At 40.9% G+C, this 19,520-nt stretch overlaps 1 protein-coding gene across 1 annotated transcript; it reads right to left on the bottom strand.

Annotated features, from left to right (window-relative positions):
* Window positions 1–134: 134 nt before the first annotated feature.
* Window positions 135–18,893, bottom strand: plch2b (phospholipase C, eta 2b). Its single transcript, XM_089011184.1, has 20 exons — window positions 18,470–18,893; window positions 16,394–16,540; window positions 14,702–14,938; window positions 14,411–14,547; window positions 5,574–5,744; window positions 5,005–5,098; window positions 4,726–4,929; window positions 4,456–4,576; window positions 4,208–4,379; window positions 3,702–3,806; window positions 3,541–3,624; window positions 3,268–3,368; window positions 2,965–3,053; window positions 2,687–2,872; window positions 2,502–2,609; window positions 2,313–2,437; window positions 2,159–2,243; window positions 1,903–2,049; window positions 1,734–1,807; window positions 135–1,671 (listed from the first exon to the last, which is right to left on the bottom strand). Exons 1-20 carry the CDS (start codon window positions 18,810–18,812, stop codon window positions 625–627), a joined length of 3,777 nt encoding a protein of 1,258 aa, XP_088867310.1. The 5' UTR covers window positions 18,813–18,893; the 3' UTR covers window positions 135–624.
* Window positions 18,894–19,520: the final 627 nt, after the last annotated feature.

The raw sequence follows: 19,520 nt of genomic DNA, 5'->3' as shown, positions 1-19,520 counted from the left end.
GATTTTTGTTCTTCTTTTACTAATTAGTCAGAAAGGAGTGCTGGGCAAAAAAATCACACTTTTAGGTCGTTTTTGCTTTTTGTTTTGAGCCCAAATTTGATGTTAATGTGAACGTAAGATATGTTGTGGAGAAAAAAATGGAGTATTGAACATAAATAATATAATGCCTTCACACGTGGACAAGGAGTTCCAAAGCAGTCAATGCACATTCACACGTTGAATTAGACACTCACACATAAACACATAAAAAAGGTATTGACAAGGAGCTGCTGTTGACCACAATTCACACATACAGATGCTCTCACACAAATTTAGTTAATCTGACTCCAGTTTCAGAGGTCCTCAACTACGCCACACCCATTTAAAAAAAAGTGTTTTTTTCAGTCTGTTTTATTACCCTGAACCCTCTAGGAGCAAATATGAAATTTTCTTCATAAACATAATAGATGATATATTCTCAAATAAACAACAAAAATCAGATATTTCTGAATGTTTAAACACAAATATGTAAGATTCACCATAACAGGTGGAGCAGGACTGGTCACACAACATACAAAACTGTGAATAAAGTTATTACTGTATATTGGTAGTTTGATCTGTAGCAACAAACGCTAAAAGATATTTTCACAAATCCGGACCATCAAACAAAAGTGGCGATTGACATCGGATCGCTCTCAGCTTTTCATCAAAAAGCACCTTCATCTCTCTCTGTAGTGTCCCGACGCACTGCTCCGAATCCACCAGAACCGGGGTATCTTTAAAATCCAGGCTCTCTGAGCTGTCCCCACTGCTGGACGCGCTGTCGGATAAGCACAGACCGTTGGGTACGGTCCTGACCTGTCGGCCGGTGTCCTTGAACATACTCTGTACTCGCCTGGTCTGCCAGTGGGAAGCAGGCTTGCGGTTGACCATGGGTGTAACAAGGGAGGTGTTGGGATTTCGATCGCAGCTGCATGACCGGACTTTTGTTCGTATCGGGGTGGAGGGTCTGGGGATAGTCGGGGGCTCCAAGGTCCTTCTGACCCGAGCCGGGGATGGTGGAGCGACTAGAGGTACAAATTTGGCTTCGTAACATAAAGAATGTTGTGCTAATGAGTGAGGGGCTGCATGTAATGGAACATTCGGTGGTCCCGGGGCAGTTTGTGCTTCTGCTTGGACCACCACATGAGGTTTACGTTCCTCTGGTCCAAATGTGTGAAATGTTTGTAACTCAGCAGCTTCAGACAAAGACTGTGGCTGATTGGAGTTATCTGGAACAGGATCATGTCTGTCCTCAGTAGGACTGTTTGGACGCGAAGGACTGTCCAGGTCAAAGCTGTCTTGAAGCCTCACTGCCGGCACAGGGTTTGAATCCGTGGAGGACATCTTACTGAAGATCCCTCTCCTAGGATCATGAATTTTGACTCGGTGGGCGCGTCTCACGGGTTCACTCATGATCCCTTTGTGTATGGCAGCCCTGATGGCGGGTCCTTGAACCAGAGTGGCCATGTCTCCGTTCTTGCTGTCTTGGGAAAAGGAGTCGGCATCCTTGCGGAGGTATAATGGGGGCCAGTCCTCCGAGGACTGCACAGACGAGTCGACGGATGGTTGCTTATGTGGTCCCTTCATATGCTTCTGCGTTGCTTTTTGGATTTGCTTTCTGGCCAGTTGCACAGCATTTGCTGGTTTTACCTATGATCAAAAATGTTTGATCAATTACAAGTTAAATGTGGCAATTTTCGCAAAGAACTTACCTTGCCGTCAATGATAGCAATATGAACAAAGATGGAAGACTCCGCCATGCCTTCCAAGTACACATGACGATAACCTACAAGTTTGCAGAAGAAGAATCACTTATTTCAGATGGTTGATTACTATTTACTGATAGTGACTACTTATTCAGAACCAGTCTTTGGCTCTCACCTGGCAGCATGCTGTTAAAGGCTATGGTCCTCTGGCCAATAAAATCTCTCCCAATGGGATCATGATCCCAGACTTGAAAGCGCACCAGAGCAATCTGTGGCATTAGAATGTGAAAGACAAGAGTCTCCTCCCACATTGGGTTGAAACCTGAGGAACAGGAAAATGCGAGGTTCATACATTCACCTACTTTCATATCTGCTTACCTACTTTTCAAAATGGAATGGGGGGTGAAAACTGAAATATTCTCTCTTGATACCGTTATCATCCACCATCCTGGTTTGCTGCTTTGAACAGTCAATGGGTAGGCCGATGATTTCAACCTCCACAAAGGGATCAATGATCTGTAAATTCCACAGACAAATCAAATATGGAACGTGTCTTTACAGGCTGAAGAGATATTTTATACTGACCTCTCCCCTGTCTCCAAACATAGAGTCTTTAGGTTTGGGTAGCTGCTGTCCACTGATGATCTTCAGGACTAACTGAATCTTCTTCTGTCCCGGAAGGGGATCCTCCACGTTGGGGTTAAAGGCACCTGAAAACAAAAAAAAACAATTACCTTTACCGAAAGGGATGCCTGTGAAAGAATATCTGCATACCTTTACGCAGGATTTTTGGCTTTAAAATGTATCCGCAGTTTGCGTTGCTTGAGAATTTGGCTTGGTTCAGTTCCAGCATGCGACCATCTGTTTGGTAGTTCATTGCAACTGGAATACAAGGTATTCAATTGGGAAAATGCTTGTGTATTCACACACTACAAGACACATTTATTTTATAAATTTACCCATGTGGCATCCTGTGTTCCAGTAGGGTTGTGGGTTGAAGTTGCTGGAGTCCACCCGGTAGTTGGATGGGTAGACCCTCAAGAGTTGGCGCTGGTTGAAGCGCACCAGCTGTCCAGGTTTCAGTAGGACGATCTGGTTCATGACGGTTTCATTCAGTGATGACACCTGCCAACTGTTTGTAAAGGCTTCCAAACAAAAGCAAAACAACACAAACAAACAAATAAACACTACAACATTTATTTCACCAACCCAAATTTTTAAATGAAATAAAATTTACCTTGTGTTTCTATGTCGTGCACTCGCACGGATTTTGTGTACTTGACAAGGTCGGACAGAGCACGGGACAGCCGCATTGTCTTCCTCTTCCTGCAGTATTTCGGAAATGTTACTTTCATTGCTTGGACGCGATATTTGCATCTTCCAGCAGCTGCCCGCCATCAAGTGTGAAATAAAGTAACCAAATAAACCTTTGGATATTCATTGGAAAATGTGTTTTATCTGAGTGAGCAATTCTGACTTTTGTGAATCGGGTAGTATACCAGTAGTCACAATTGGAAGATTAAACAGAAAAGCGCTTTACTTGGGGTGATAAACAATTTGTGTCCTGTCCCTGCTGCTGCTGCTGTAGTCTGACTCTCCATCAGACCTGACCTTCCTCCTCAACCGCATTCTCTTTTTCCTCTGCAACAATCACATAAATTACACTTAATGTAAAGTTACAATAATTTCCAACCAGAAATGGGAAACCCAGGTCCACAAAGTAAGAAAAAAATCTGTGGCAAAGCATAATCTTGACTTTCTGGACCTGGATTTCCCTTCTCTGCATCCAAGCCACACAAACCAAGAGGCAAACCTTGCGTTTGAAGCTCCTCATGATGGATCTGCCAAAGCGTCTCTTATTCTTGGACTGTCGAGCTGCGAGACCACTGTTTTCCTCCTACAAGAGTTCTTTCACAGTAAATACAGTGCCCATCTAATGAAAATACGTATGCTTAAATCAGTCGATGAATTTGCCTGGGAATCTTCCTCTTCATCATCCTCTTCCTCATCCCCAGTATCTTCATCGGACACATCTCCTTCCTCTGCATTTGGGTCCAGGTTTGCTGGGAGCTTCTTTCCCTGAAACATGTCAAATAACTTTTGTTGAATCTGGATGAAGAACAGGATCAAGGGATATTTCTTCCATGTTTTACCATTTGGATCACAATGGTATGATTCATACTCCTTAACATAAGTTTATGCTGTACCGAACCTACTGTACCTAGGTGTAGGTACTGTAGGTAGGTCTGTAGGTGGGTAGGTCATTATGTAGGAAGTATTTAGGTTGGTTAATTGGGAGGTAGGAGTAGGTCATAAGGAGTAAGGTCGTAAGTACGTAGTCTGTAGGTATGGTCGCAACTCGGTAGAAAGGTAGGTGCAGTATGCACTATATGCTTGTCTGAACAAATCCCATCTAGGAAAAGGATAATGCTCCATTTTTCAGGCTCCACTGTCGGTTGTTAGTAGTGTCTCAGTCTCACCTTGACTAAGATTTTTCCTTTGAGGATTTCTGGGGAGGGCAGCTTTTTGCATTCTTGCATGTTGATGCTGGACAGGTCCAACTTCTCCTGCAGCACCTCTTTCAGATATTCTGCCATTTTCTTCTGTTGAGGCACAGTGCAGTGGTTCTCTATGGACAAAATCACTGGGTATCTGCAAAGGGGAAGAAGAAGTCATACCTGCAAGGTTTGTTACCTCGATTGGCTAATTCTACTGAATAAATGCATACGGTGATTTAGTAAAGGCGTATTTGTTGATTGTTTCGATGACATCTTTGAAGAGGATTTTGGATGTCAAGGTATAACCATGGTGAATAATAGGCTCGCCATCTGGACCATCCCAGCAGTCCACTGCAAAAGAACAGAGGTGACAAATCTACTCACACTCAATGTTTATAATTTTACGGAGTGAAATTCATCACATCACTCGGAAGCGCAAGACCATCTTTAAACACAAATGTCTCCTGTTGAAACAAAACCATCACATTGAAGAGGTTCACCTTCCACACAACGACAGCCGGCCTGGAGTACATAAGCGTACATCTCAACACTGGATTGAGACAGCAGCTGATCTCCGGTGAGGTAGGTGTTGTGTGATGTGGCGATAAAGTAGTTGCACAGCGGCTGCGTCATATCCTGGTTCACCTGGTTATGCTCTGGATTGAAAATGTCACCTCCGGGACTTCGCATGTAGTTGGTGAAACCTGGACAGAAGGAACAGTTGAATGAATGGATGTCATCTGAAGCTAGCGGACATCGTCTGTGTGATGTGGTTGTACCGTCTATTCCCAGAACCAGACGTTGAAGGTTGTCAGGACACGGCTCAAATTTAGCCACAATTTCCATCAGGTGCTCTCTGGGTAGACATCGAACCTGTCGACCAAACATAACATGTTAAATTGTGTAATTTGAAAGTTTTCATCTTCTCCACTTCAGCCTCTCTGTTGATTTTGTCAGTTCAGTGTTCGGAAAGAGATTATTAGGCCCTCCATCCCTCAATTGATCAATCCGTTTACTCTGGTGCCATTAGCTCATACACAAAGTATCTTGTAGTTCTTATATCGAGGTTATAATCTCTTTCCTGTGTGAAGATTGCATGTTCTCTTCAACATTACGTGGATTTTCTTTGGGTACTCTCAACCATGACCCCACACCTAATCCTGCTAACAATAAGTGACTGTTTATGACAATGTCAAAATGACGGCAGTGAGAGTGATCATAACAGTAAAGTTATGTTTCTGTGATTCCTTTCCGAATTTTAAGATATCCAGCGTTGATGCTAAATAACACTAGCAGTATGCAAGCAGGGATAGAAAACCATATTTAACTTTTTGACACATCATTGTACCTTCTGCTCGCTCTCCAAAAAGCGAGCGAGATCGTGTAGGTCCATGACTTCTTTTTGGTTGCTGTAAGAAATCATGATGAGGTAGAGGTCTCGCCTTGTGGAGATTATCTTGTAGAAGGAACAGAACTCCTCGAATGTCAGAGAGCCTTGGTTTTCATCTGTATCCGCCTCCTGCAAATGGAGCTACATGTTAATAGGACAGACAATAGGACAAAAAGCAGCCGTTTTTAGTATAGGACAAAACGACCATGTATAGTAAGGCATTTTTCAACCCCAAAAATTATCATGTATAGTAAGGCATTTTGAGCTGGGAAAAAAACGACCATGTATAGTATGGAATTTTTAGCCGAAAAAAACAACTATGTGTAGCAAGCCGTTTTTAGCAGAAAAAAAGACCATAAGGCATTTTCAACCCAAAAAAAACAATAGTGAGGCGTTTTTAGCCCCCCCAAAAATTACCATAGTGCCCCCCCCCCATGCCCCCCCAAATGACCATGAAAAGGAAGGTTTTTTAGCTGTAAAAAACAAAAACAACCATGAGACAAACAACTCACACCTATGGACAACTTGTGAGTGTTCAATCTACCTGCCATGCATGTTTATTGAATATGGGAGGAAACTGGAGGACCTGGAGAGAACCCACGCAGGCCTGGGAAGAACATGCGAACTCCACACAGGGAGGCTGGAGCGAGAGGCGAACCGGCGACCTCTGCACTGTTAAGTCGGTGTGCTAACCACTTGACTACCGGGCTGCCCACAATCATGTCTAGTGAGACTTTTCTTAGCTGATAAAAATTACCATGTATAGTTTTTAGGTGTTTTGAGCCGAAAAAACTCGACCATGTATAGCAAGGCGTTTTTAGCTGAAAAAAAATGACCATGTATAGTAAGGCTTTTTTGACCAAAAAAAATGACCATGTATAGCAAGGCGTTTTTAGCCCAAAAAAATGACCATATACAGTAAGGCGTTTTTAGCTGAAAAAAAAATTACCATGTAGAGTACGGCGTTTTTAGCCTAAAAAACGACCATGTATGTAGCAAGGCGTTTTTAGCCCAAAAAAATGACCATGTATATATAGTAAGGCGTTTTTAGCTGAAAGAAACGACCATGTATAGTAAGGCCTTTTCGACCAAAAAAATGACCAGGCGTTTTCAGCCCAAAAAAAACCGACCATGTACACTAAGGCGTTTTTAGCCCAAAAAAACGACCATATATAGTAAGACGTTTTTAATCCAAAAAATCGACCATGTATAGTAAGGCGTTTTTAGCCGCCCCCCCCCCCCCTAAAAAAATGACCATGTATAGTAAGGCGTTTTAGCCCAAAAGAAACGACCATATATAGTAAGGCATTTTTTACCAAAATAAAAAACTACCATGTATAGTAAGGCGTTTTTAGCTGAAAAAAAAAATCACCATGTATAGTAAGGTGTTTTTAGCCCAAAAAAATGACCATTTACAGTAAGGCGTTTTTAGCCCCGAAAAACGACCATGTATAGCAAGGTGTTTTTAGCCCAAAAAAATGACCATGTATAGGAAGGCGTTTTTAACTGAAAGAAACGACCATGTATAGTAACGCCTTTTTGACCAAAAAAATGACCATGTATAGTAAGGCTTTTTAGCCCAAAAAACGACCATGTATAGTAAGGAGTTTTCAGCCCCAAAAAAAAACCCGACCATGTATGGTAAGGCGTTTTTAGCAAACCCAAAAAAACGACCATGTATACTAAGGCGTTTTTAGCCCAACAAAAACGACCATGTATAGTAAGGCGTTTTTAGCCCCCCCCCCCCCCCAAAAAAAAAATGTCCATGTATAGTAAGGCTTTTTACCCCCAAAAAACGACCATGTATAGTAAGGCTTTTTTACCCCAAAAAATGACCATGTATAGTAAGGCGTTTTTAGCCCCCCCCCCCCAAAAAAAATGTCCATGTATAGTAAGGCGTTTTAGCCCAAAAAAACCGACCATGTATAGTAAGGCTTTTTTACCCCAAAAAACGACCATGTATAGTAAGCCGTTTTTAGCCCCCCCCCCCCCCCCCAAAAAAATACCATGTATAGTAAGGCTTTTTACCCCCAAAAAACGACCATGTATAGTAAGGCTTTTTTACCCCAAAAAACGACCATGTATAGTAAGCCGTTTTTAGCCCCCCCCCCCCAAAAAAAATACCATTTATAGTAAGGCTTTTTACCCCCAAAAAACGACCATGTATAGTAAGGCGTTTTTAGCCTCAAAAAACGACCATGTATAGTTTTTAGGTGTTTTGAGCCGAAAAAACTCGACCATGTATAGCAAGGCGTTTTTAGCTGAAAAAAAATGACCATGTATAGTAAGGCTTTTTTGACCAAAAAAAATGACCATGTATAGCAAGGCGTTTTTAGCCCAAAAAAATGACCATATACAGTAAGGCGTTTTTAGCTGAAAAAAAATGACCATGTAGAGTACGGCGTTTTTAGCCTAAAAAACGACCATGTATGTAGCAAGGCGTTTTTAGCCCAAAAAAATGACCATGTATATATAGTAAGGCGTTTTTAGCTGAAAGAAACGACCATGTATAGTAAGGCCTTTTCGACCAAAAAAATGACCAGGCGTTTTCAGCCCAAAAAAAAACGACCATGTACACTAAGGCGTTTTTAGCCCAAAAAAACGACCATATATAGTAAGACGTTTTTAATCCAAAAAATCAACCATGTATAGTAAGGCGTTTTTAGCCCCCCCCCCCCAAAAAAAATGACCATGTATAGTAAGGCATTTTAGCCCAAAAGAAACAACCATATATAGTAAGGCATTTTTTACCAAAATAAAACTACCATGTATAGTAAGGCGTTTTTAGCTGAAAAAAAATCACCATGTATAGTAAGGTGTTTTTAGCCCAAAAAAATGACCATTTACAGTAAGGCGTTTTTAGCCCCAAAAAACGACCATGTATAGCAAGGTGTTTTTAGCCCAAAAAAATGACCATGTATAGTAAGGCGTTTTTAGCTGAAAGAAACGACCATGTATAGTAACGCCTTTTTGACCAAAAAAATGACCATGTATAGTAAGGCTTTTTAGCCCAAAAAACGACCATGTATATATAGTAAGGAGTTTTCAGCCCAAAAAAAACCCGACCATGTATAGTAAGGCGTTTTTAGCAAACCCAAAAAAACGACCATGTATACTAAGGCGTTTTTAGCCCAACAAAAACGACCATGTATAGTAAGGCGTTTTTAGCCCCCCCCCCCAAAAAAAATGTCCATGTATAGTAAGGCTTTTTTACCCCAAAAAACGACCATGTATAGTAAGCCGTTTTTAGCCCCCCCCCCCCCCCCAAAAAAAATACCATGTATAGTAAGGCTTTTTACCCCCAAAAAAACGACCATGTATAGTAAGGCTTTTTTACCCCAAAAAACGACCATGTATAGTAAGCCGTTTTTAGCCCCCCCCCAAAAAAAAAATACCATGTATAGTAAGGCGTTTTTTAGCAAACCCAAAAAAACGACCATGTATAGTAAGGCGTTTTTAGCCCCAAAAAACGACGATGTATAGTAAGGCATTTTAGCCCAAAAACCGACCATGTATAGTAAGGCGTTTTTAGCCCAAAACAACGACCATGTATAGTAAGGCGTTTTTACCAAAAAATGACCATGTATAGTAAGGTCTTTTTGACGAAAAAAAACAACCATGATAGTAAAGCGTTTTTAGCCCCCAAAAAACCACCGTGTATAGTAAGGTGTTTTTAGCCGAAAAGAACGATCGTGTATAGTAAGGCATTTTTAGCTGAAAAAAATGACCATGTATCTTCTCCTTTTCCTTTCGGCTTTTCCCTTCAAGGGGTCGCCACAGCGAATCAGTGTCCTTCACCCTCAGAGGTTTGATCCGCATGTTTATTTTGGCCTAGCTTTTACGTCGAATGCCCTTCCTGACACAACCCTATGTATTTATCCGGGCTTGGGACCGGCACAAGAAGACACTGGCTACGACCATGTATAGTTCGGTGTTTTTGACCAAACAAAACCCACCAAGGCGTTTTTAGCCCAAAAAAACGGCCATGTATAGTAAGGCATTTTCAACTCGTAAAAAAAGACCATAGTAAGGCGTTTTTAGCCGAAAAAAAATGACCATATACTATAGTAAAGCGTTTTAGCCAAAAATAAACTTGCCATCTATATAATAAGGCATTTTTAGGCTGAAACCCCCCCCCCCCCCCCCCAAAAAAAAAAAAACGACCGTGGAAAGGCAGGCTTTTTAGCTGAAAAAACAACAACCACGAGACAAACAACTCACACCGACGGACAATTTGGAGTGTTCAATCTGCCTGCCATGCATGTTTATGGATTGCGGGAAGAAACTGGAGGACCTGGAGAAAACCAACACGGGGCTGGGAAGAACATGCAAACTCCACACAGGGAGGCTGGAGCGGGAGGCGAACCGGCGACCTCTGCACTGTTAAGCCGATGTGCTAACCACTCGACTACCGGGCTGCCCACAATCATGTCTAGTAAGGCTTATCTTACCTGATAAAAATTACCATGTATAGTCAATTATTTTTCACCGAAAAAATCTCGCCCATGTCTAGTAAGCCGTTTTTCGCCCACAAAACGACCATGTATAGTAAGGCGTTTTTAGCCCCCAAAAAACGACCATGTAAAATAAGGCTTTTTTAGCCCAAAAAAACGACAATGTATAGCAAGGCGTTTTTGACCCAAAAAAACCCCACCATGTATAGTGAGGCGTTTTTAGACCCCAAAAAACGACAATGTATAGTAATGCGTTTTTGACTAAAAAAGGACCATGTAAAATAAGCCTTTTTTAGCCAAAAAAAAAAAACACACACAATGTATAGTAAGGCGTTTTTGACCAAAGAAAACACCATGTATAGTAAGCCGTTTTTAGCCCCCCCCCAAAAAAAATATGACCATGTATAGTAAGGCGTTTTGACCAAAAAACGACCATGTATAGTAAGGCCTTTTCGACCAAAAAATGACCAGGCGTTTTCAGCCCAAAAAAAAACGACCATGTACACTAAGGCGTTTTTAGCCCAAAAAAACGACCATATATAGTAAGACGTTTTTAATCCAAAAAATCAACCATGTATAGTAAGGCGTTTTTAGCCCCCCCCCCCCCTAAAAAAATGACCATGTATAGTAAGGCATTTTAGCCCAAAAGAAACAACCATATATAGTAAGGCATTTTTTACCAAAATAAAACTACCATGTATAGTAAGGCGTTTTTAGCTGAAAAAAAATCACCATGTATAGTAAGGTGTTTTTAGCCCAAAAAAATGACCATTTACAGTAAGGCGTTTTTAGCCCCAAAAAACGACCATGTATAGCAAGGTGTTTTTAGCCCAAAAAAATGACCATGTATAGTAAGGCGTTTTTAGCTGAAAGAAACGACCATGTATAGTAACGCCTTTTTGACCAAAAAAATGACCATGTATAGTAAGGCTTTTTAGCCCAAAAAACGACCATGTATATATAGTAAGGAGTTTTCAGCCCAAAAAAAAACCCGACCATGTATAGTAAGGCGTTTTTAGCAAACCCAAAAAAACGACCATGTATACTAAGGCGTTTTTAGCCCAACAAAAACGACCATGTATAGTAAGGCGTTTTTAGCCCCCCCCCCCCCCCCCCAAAAAAAAATGTCCATGTATAGTAAGGCTTTTTACCCCCAAAAAACGACCATGTATAGTAAGGCTTTTTTACCCCAAAAAATGACCATGTATAGTAAGGCGTTTTTAGCCCCCCCCCCCAAAAAAAAATGTCCATGTATAGTAAGGCGTTTTAGCCCAAAAAAAACGACCATGTATAGTAAGGCTTTTTTACCCCAAAAAACGACCATGTATAGTAAGCCGTTTTTAGCCCCCCCCCCCCCAAAAAAAAAATACCATGTATAGTAAGGCTTTTTACCCCCCAAAAAACGACCATGTATAGTAAGGCTTTTTTACCCCAAAAAACGACCATGTATAGTAAGCCGTTTTTAGCCCCCCCCCCCCAAAAAAAATACCATGTATAGTAAGGCTTTTTACCCCCAAAAAACGACCATGTATAGTAAGGCGTTTTTAGCCTCAAAAAACGACCATGTATAGTTTTTAGGTGTTTTGAGCCGAAAAAACTCGACCATGTATAGCAAGGCGTTTTTAGCTGAAAAAAAATGACCATGTATAGCAAGGCTTTTTTGACCAAAAAAAATGACCATGTATAGCAAGGCGTTTTTAGCCCAAAAAAATGACCATATACAGTAAGGCGTTTTTAGCTGAAAAAAAATGACCATGTAGAGTACGGCGTTTTTAGCCTAAAAAACGACCATGTATGTAGCAAGGCGTTTTTAGCCCAAAAAAATGACCATGTATATATAGTAAGGCGTTTTTAGCTGAAAGAAACGACCATGTATAGTAAGGCCTTTTCGACCAAAAAAATGACCAGGCGTTTTCAGCCCAAAAAAAAACGACCATGTACACTAAGGCGTTTTTAGCCCAAAAAAACGACCATATATAGTAAGACGTTTTTAATCCAAAAAATCAACCATGTATAGTAAGGTGTTTTTAGCCCCCCCCCCCTAAAAAAATGACCATGTATAGTAAGGCATTTTAGCCCAAAAGAAACAACCATATATAGTAAGGCATTTTTTACCAAAATAAAACTACCATGTATAGTAAGGCGTTTTTAGCTGAAAAAAAATCACCATGTATAGTAAGGTGTTTTTAGCCCAAAAAAATGACCATTTACAGTAAGGCGTTTTTAGCCCCAAAAAACGACCATGTATAGCAAGGTGTTTTTTAGCCCAAAAAAATGACCATGTATAGTAAGGCGTTTTTAGCTGAAAGAAACGACCATGTATAGTAACGCCTTTTTGACCAAAAAAATGACCATGTATAGTAAGGCTTTTTAGCCCAAAAAACGACCATGTATATATAGTAAGGAGTTTTCAGCCCAAAAAAAACCCGACCATGTATAGTAAGGCGTTTTTAGCAAACCCAAAAAAACGACCATGTATACTAAGGCGTTTTTAGCCCAACAAAAACGACCATGTATAGTAAGGCGTTTTTAGCCCCCCCCCCCCAAAAAAAATGTCCATGTATAGTAAGGCTTTTTTACCCCAAAAAACGACCATGTATAGTAAGCCGTTTTTAGCCCCCCCCCCCCCAAAAAAAAAATACCATGTATAGTAAGGCTTTTTACCCCCAAAAAACGACCATGTATAGTAAGGCTTTTTTACCCCAAAAAACGACCATGTATAGTAAGCCGTTTTTAGCCCCCCCCCAAAAAAAAAATACCATGTATAGTAAGGCGTTTTTAGCAAACCCAAAAAAACGACCATGTATAGTAAGGCGTTTTTAGCCCCAAAAAACGACGATGTATAGTAAGGCATTTTAGCCCAAAAACCGACCATGTATAGTAAGGCGTTTTTAGCCCAAAACAACGACCATGTATAGTAAGGCGTTTTTACCAAAAAATGACCATGTATAGTAAGGTCTTTTTGACGAAAAAAAACAACCATGATAGTAAAGCGTTTTTAGCCCCCAAAAAACCACCGTGTATAGTAAGGTGTTTTTAGCCGAAAAGAACGATCGTGTATAGTAAGGCATTTTTAGCTGAAAAAAATGACCATGTATCTTCTCCTTTTCCTTTCGGCTTTTCCCTTCAAGGGGTCGCCACAGCGAATCAGTGTCCTTCACCCTCAGAGGTTTGATCCGCATGTTTATTTTGGCCTAGCTTTTACGTCGAATGCCCTTCCTGACACAACCCTATGTATTTATCCGGGCTTGGGACCGGCACAAGAAGACACTGGCTACGACCATGTATAGTTCGGTGTTTTTGACCAAACAAAACCCACCAAGGCGTTTTTAGCCCAAAAAAACGGCCATGTATAGTAAGGCATTTTCAACTCGTAAAAAAAGACCATAGTAAGGCGTTTTTAGCCGAAAAAAAATGACCATATACTATAGTAAAGCGTTTTAGCCAAAAATAAACTTGCCATCTATATAATAAGGCATTTTTAGGCTGAAACCCCCCCCCCCCCCCTCAAAAAAAAAAAACGACCGTGGAAAGGCAGGCTTTTTAGCTGAAAAAACAACAACCACGAGACAAACAACTCACACCGACGGACAATTTGGAGTGTTCAATCTGCCTGCCATGCATGTTTATGGATTGCGGGAAGAAACTGGAGGACCTGGAGAAAACCAACACGGGGCTGGGAAGAACATGCAAACTCCACACAGGGAGGCTGGAGCGGGAGGCGAACCGGCGACCTCTGCACTGTTAAGCCGATGTGCTAACCACTCGACTACCGGGCTGCCCACAATCATGTCTAGTAAGGCTTATCTTACCTGATAAAAATTACCATGTATAGTCAATTATTTTTCACCGAAAAAATCTCGCCCATGTCTAGTAAGCCGTTTTTTTCGCCCACAAAACGACCATGTATAGTAAGGCGTTTTTAGCCCCCAAAAAACGACCATGTAAAATAAGGCTTTTTTAGCCCAAAAAAACGACAATGTATAGCAAGGCGTTTTTGACCCAAAAAACCCCACCATGTATAGTGAGGCGTTTTTAGACCCCAAAAAACGACAATGTATAGTAATGCGTTTTTGACTAAAAAAGGACCATGTAAAATAAGCCTTTTTTAGCCAAAAAAAAAAAAACACACACAATGTATAGTAAGGCGTTTTTGACCAAAGAAAACACCATGTATAGTAAGCCGTTTTTAGCCCCCCCCCAAAAAAAATATGACCATGTATAGTAAGGCGTTTTGACCAAAAAACGACCATGTATAGTAAGGTCTTTTTGACGAAAAAAAACCCAACCATGATAGTAAGGCGTTTTTCGCCCCAAAAAAACACCATGTATAAGTCTGACCTGGAACATCTCACGAACTTTCTGTTTGGGTAGATTAACATTGAGTTTGTGAAGCAGCTGGTGGACTTCTCCAATGCTCAGGGTGCCGTCTCCATTCTTGTCTGCTTCTGAGAAAGTCTGCTGAAGCCATTTGAGACCTGAAGTTAAGGCTGGCGATGAACAGGTTGGTATTTCTCCAAAATTGTTTGGAGACGGACAAAGTACAGTATTTTTAACATTTACAGGACTTAAATCCGGACTTCTATTTTTATCCTTTTGGCTCCTTTGGCAGAATCAAAGGATATTGATCGCGGGTGCGCTGCCTCCGGGCCAAACTGTCCTCGTCGCTGATGCCTGCCATGAGGTACTTGAGTCCGGTAATCCACGTGCGGGCCTCGTCGCCGTTGGAGCTGACCAGGTCTAGAGACTTGACACGCTCGCCATAATAAATGCTGAAGCAGCAATTTGGATCGAAGCGGTTGTCAGCGTACCTCCTAAAAACCTCTGACTTTTTCCCCTCGCGCACTTCGTGGATGGAGTCGATTGTTACTGAAATGAGATGATTAATCGTTGACAACTCAGCTGTAATATAATAATAATAATAATAATAATAATAATAATAATAATAATAATAATACAGTGAAACCTCAGTTTACGAACCTCTTGGCTTACGAACTTTTCGGTTAACGAACGTTACATTTATGAAAATTTTACCTCGGCATACAAACTATTTTTCGGGATACACACGGAGCTGCCACAATGAATGATGTGTCGTTCGCGAACGAGCCCGTTCTCCAAACAAGAAAATGGTGGCCATTGTTGTTGTCCTCTATTCCCCACCCCCAGTCTTCGGTTTAAGCCACGTGATTGGTCAAGAACGCAGCAGTGGGGGATGGGGTTACAGACAGAGAGAGAGTGAGGCCGTTCTCCAAAAAACAAAATGGTGTTTTCGGTTAAAGCCACGTGATTGGTCAAGAACCCAGCAGTGGAGGGAGGCGGGGTTAAACATTAAAGAGACAGGCAGACAGACAGAGAGAGTGAGGAAACACACACATGAAAGGGAGAAGACAGAAAACAAACAAAAGTGAAATAGTGAGAAAATGGAGAGAAAGCAGTGAAAATTGGACCCATTTCAACTTTGATGGTTCAAAAGCAGAGTGTAGACTGGAAGGTTAAAATATCCCATCAATCAGGCACCACAAATATCCCACACAAGCCTTCTGTACACTTGATGCAAAAAGCTATCAACCCAGCTAAACAGAACACAATTCATGAATAACTAGATACAATTATCGCAGAGAAAGCACCTACAAGAGATCATTCCTCAAGATGGTGAAAGAAGGCTACGTTCCTCATCAAATGTTTAATGCTGATGAAAGCGGCCACTCCATTCCATCAAGCAATCAACGACCATCACAAAGGTAAATAAATTGACTTTATTATATAGTACAGTATATTTATTTAATTATAATACCATAGCACATTTATTAGACATAAAATAGGGTATATTTTGTGTCGTTTTAAGGCTTATAAAATTAGAAAGAGGAAAATTGTTTTATGGGGACCTGGGAACGGATTATTTTCATTTTAATGGTTTCCTGTGGGAAATTATTTTTTGCGATACACACTTTTCGCCTTACACACTCTGTCTGGGAACCAATTAAGTTCGTAAGCCAAGGTCCCACTGTAATAATAATAATAATAATAATACAGTAAAGTCTCGTTATATCGATATTCAAGGGAGTCCGAAAAAATATCGATATAACCGGGACTATCGATATATCCGACCCTGTTTGCATGTAATTTTCTCCGTGCGTGCATAGAAATAGTATCGATATAACCGGGACTATCGATATATCCGATATCGATATAACGAGACTTTACTGTAATAATAATAATAATAATAATAATAATAATAATAATAATAATAATAATAATAATAATAATAATAATAATATGACGCTGATGATTACAGGAGGGGGGAATCCAATTACAATAGCTTACTTTTGGCTTTGTCTTGTTTCCTGGAGGGACGCCATCGGATGCACGAGCGGTGTTCATCCAAGTAGAAGAAACGTACCAGTCCTTTCTTTTTTCCCTTCATTTTGGTCATCTGCGTCCCCATCTGCATCGTGCACATGCACCTTTCCACTATAGGAGAGCAACCCCCGGGAAAAAAAATATTTCAATTTTACAGTGAAAATGCATAAAAAGGTATGTGGATGATGAACTTTGGACTGTTTTGAGATCATGGCTCGATCACAATGTAATTTTCTGCATTTGGATTTTCTGCATTTGTCCAATTGATGATTTTCAAGACGGACTTTTCAAGAATAGCTGGACATCATCAAAGGATAACCGACGCCTCCGGACAAGTTGTGTCCATAATTTGTAAAATCACTTCAAATGGCTTCTACTGAGTGTATCTTACAAAGATTCCACCACATATGGCCATATTTTACGTTTTTAGACTTCCGCTGAACATTCAGGAAGTCTTGTTTTTGAGTTGGTGACGTTCCTGCCATGTCGTTACATTAGGAAAGTCTCTGACCGAGAAAGTGACACACAATGCATTTTGGGTACTTTGTTTGGTCTGAAAACTTTGTGTTGATCCGTGTTGATGGCTAAATTAGAAGGAAAACACATAAATAATGTGATGGTGAATCATTGTGTGTTGCACCAAGACTACTATTTCATACTAGTTGACACAAATTCCCAGCAGACAACTCAGTCCATTTCTAACGGAGCTTGGACGCCATCTTGTGCATTTTCTGGGACGCTACATTGGAGTCCAGACGCCTCAAAATGATCCTGAATTTAATCGATTGCAAACATTTATGCTTTCCTCTTCAGAACTATTTGAATCATATTCGTAACTGCATGAGTAACAAGAAAGCATCTCTGAATCTGAAGCCATTGTTTTGATTCTAGAGCAAGGCCAGACGTCCTGGCGTGACATCACGAACAAGGGGGCGGGACCTTCTGAAACTGCATTTCCGGGTCGTTTTGAAGTAGTTTTGGGACACTTTAAGTCATTTTTATTGGTGTTTTGCATTTGACTAAAAATATCAGCCTGCGTGTTTTGGGTAATTTAGATGCTATAAAACGTTTTTCCTGATGTCAGTTAGGACAGTGATTTTCAACCAGTGTGCCGCGGCTAGTGTGTCGTGAGAGATCGTCAGGTGTGCCGTGAGAAACTATCCAATGCCCCTTTTTCAAATGTAAAAATTTACAAACATTTATTAATCATTTTCTGCCAATTATTGTCATTGTCCTGTGTCCGTGCTGAAAAGACTGGGAGGGTAATTTAATATTCATCCGTGTGGCAAGACGTCACTGATTGCCTCTTGCGAGATGATTCGTGGTGTGCCGCAAAAAAAAAATTCCAATGTAAAAAAACATGCCCTGGTTCAAAAAAGGTTGAAAAACAGAGTTAGGAAACAAAAAATGGTGTCGGCTGTCCTTTAAGATTGGACAGCTCCGAAGCTAGCAAAAATATCAAGTAATATTGCAATTTTATGAGGTTATGAAGAATCCACACGTTCATCGTAAAAAGTCAAACAGTTTAATTATATTTCTTAAGTTTCTTCAAGTCACAAGTTATTTCATGGCCAACACCATCCTCTGGTGGACACATAGTAATATCACACCACAGTCGCAGCTGTAGAGTGATTCAGACATAGCACTAATGAAGGCCTAGGAGTGACATGCACCGCCCGGCAATGCTTTAGATATTACAAGCATTTTTTGTTACCCTCACACTTAAAAAAAAGATAAAAATGTGTTTGTTCAACTGTTTTTTTTCATCGTTTTTGATGAGCATATACTTGTGTGTGTGTTTATTATACGTGCACACACCAAGATCAGGTGACTCCAGTTTGTAATCTGAAAACTACATGTGACACAGCCTGCAGCTAATCCCAAAGGATTGTCCCTAGTCCATATGCCCATTATTGACGTAAAGGTCTAGTTGAATGTACGCAAATGTCATCCTTTGCTGGAAATGTACTTATAATATCAAATAATGTCATCATTTTATTCCAAATATGCACAATATAAAAAAAAAATAGTGAGACTTACCAAATTGGCCCAGCCTCCATTTAGGCTGAGCGACGATACTCCCACCTATCCAGAAAAACTCTTCTGCCAGTCTGGAGATGGAGGCCTTCTGCCACAGCCTTGGAGAGCTCATGATGGACATGACAGGGGAATTTGGAGGGTTGGGGGGAATCTTGGGGGAGCCTTCAGACTGGAAGGTCTTCGTTCTTAATGGCGGGCTGCCACTCATCCCTTGTGACGGCGGCACCGTCCTTGGGGAAGCATTCATCCCTGAAGTGAACATTTTCGTCCAGTTCTCCTGTCCCATGAGCCCCGTCGGCACTCCTTTCTGCAAAGTTAACTCCTCATCACATTGGCTCTTCATTAGACTTCGCCGAAGAAGGCAACCTCAGGTCGTGCATGTATTGTTGCTTGTACAGATGAAGAGCGCAGCATGTGACTGCCTACTTGTAAATCTCTCTCAAGCGCTAATCCTAAAGTGAGGCTCCAGTTTTGCTTTCATGGAGGGATTCCACTGGGCCATTACGAAGGAGCAACAAAAATAATCACTCCATCTCAACCCCTCAATGATGAAGACATGCTTCAACTGGTGCACAGCGATGCAAATGATTATCCATACAGGAATTTAACGTTTCTGCATGGGCACCTTTTCGATATTCCAGGTAACCTTTATTCTATACAATGAGCTCTTCCACACTGAGGGTGTTCTTTTACTCTTGACACACACTTACGCACACACACACACACACACACACACACACACACACGCACACACACACACACACACACACACACACACACACACACACACACACACACACACACACACACACACACACACACAGTCTGAATATTCATTTTCTACCTTTCTCTTCTTGGTTCATGAACACCACCACCAACAACCATCACTTGTACATAAGAAAATAATGTATCAATAATAACAATACATTTTATTTCTAAGCACCTTTCCCAACTCCCAAGGACACTTTACAGTCACAGGCTGAGAACATTTTTTCTGCGGTTGAGCAGCGGCAGCCATTTGCGCCAACGTTCACTCAACCCGGAAGTAATA

This window comes from Hippocampus bargibanti, linkage group LG12, assembly GCF_051943395.1.
Source record: "Hippocampus bargibanti isolate YZ-2025 linkage group LG12, ASM5194339v1, whole genome shotgun sequence".
NCBI classification, from domain to species: Eukaryota; Metazoa; Chordata; class Actinopteri; order Syngnathiformes; family Syngnathidae; genus Hippocampus; species Hippocampus bargibanti.
The sequence above is the reverse complement of the archived record's forward strand: the minus strand, read 5'-3'. Positions and strand labels throughout refer to the sequence as shown.

What these genes read in the sequence shown, in the direction of transcription:
- plch2b (XM_089011184.1), bottom strand. Translation starts at nt 18,812, where the DNA reads ATGAAGAGCCAATGTGATGAGGAGTTAACTTTGCAGAAAGGAGTGCCG. An exon ending in TCTGGTTCTGGGAATAGACG is followed by an intron (nt 4,930 to 5,004) that starts GTACAACCACAT and finishes CCTTCTGTCCAG; the next exon opens with GTTTCACCAACTACATGCGA. An exon ending in TGTTTGGAGACAGGGGAGAG is followed by an intron (nt 2,244 to 2,312) that starts GTCAGTATAAAA and finishes TGGAATTTACAG; the next exon opens with ATCATTGATCCCTTTGTGGA.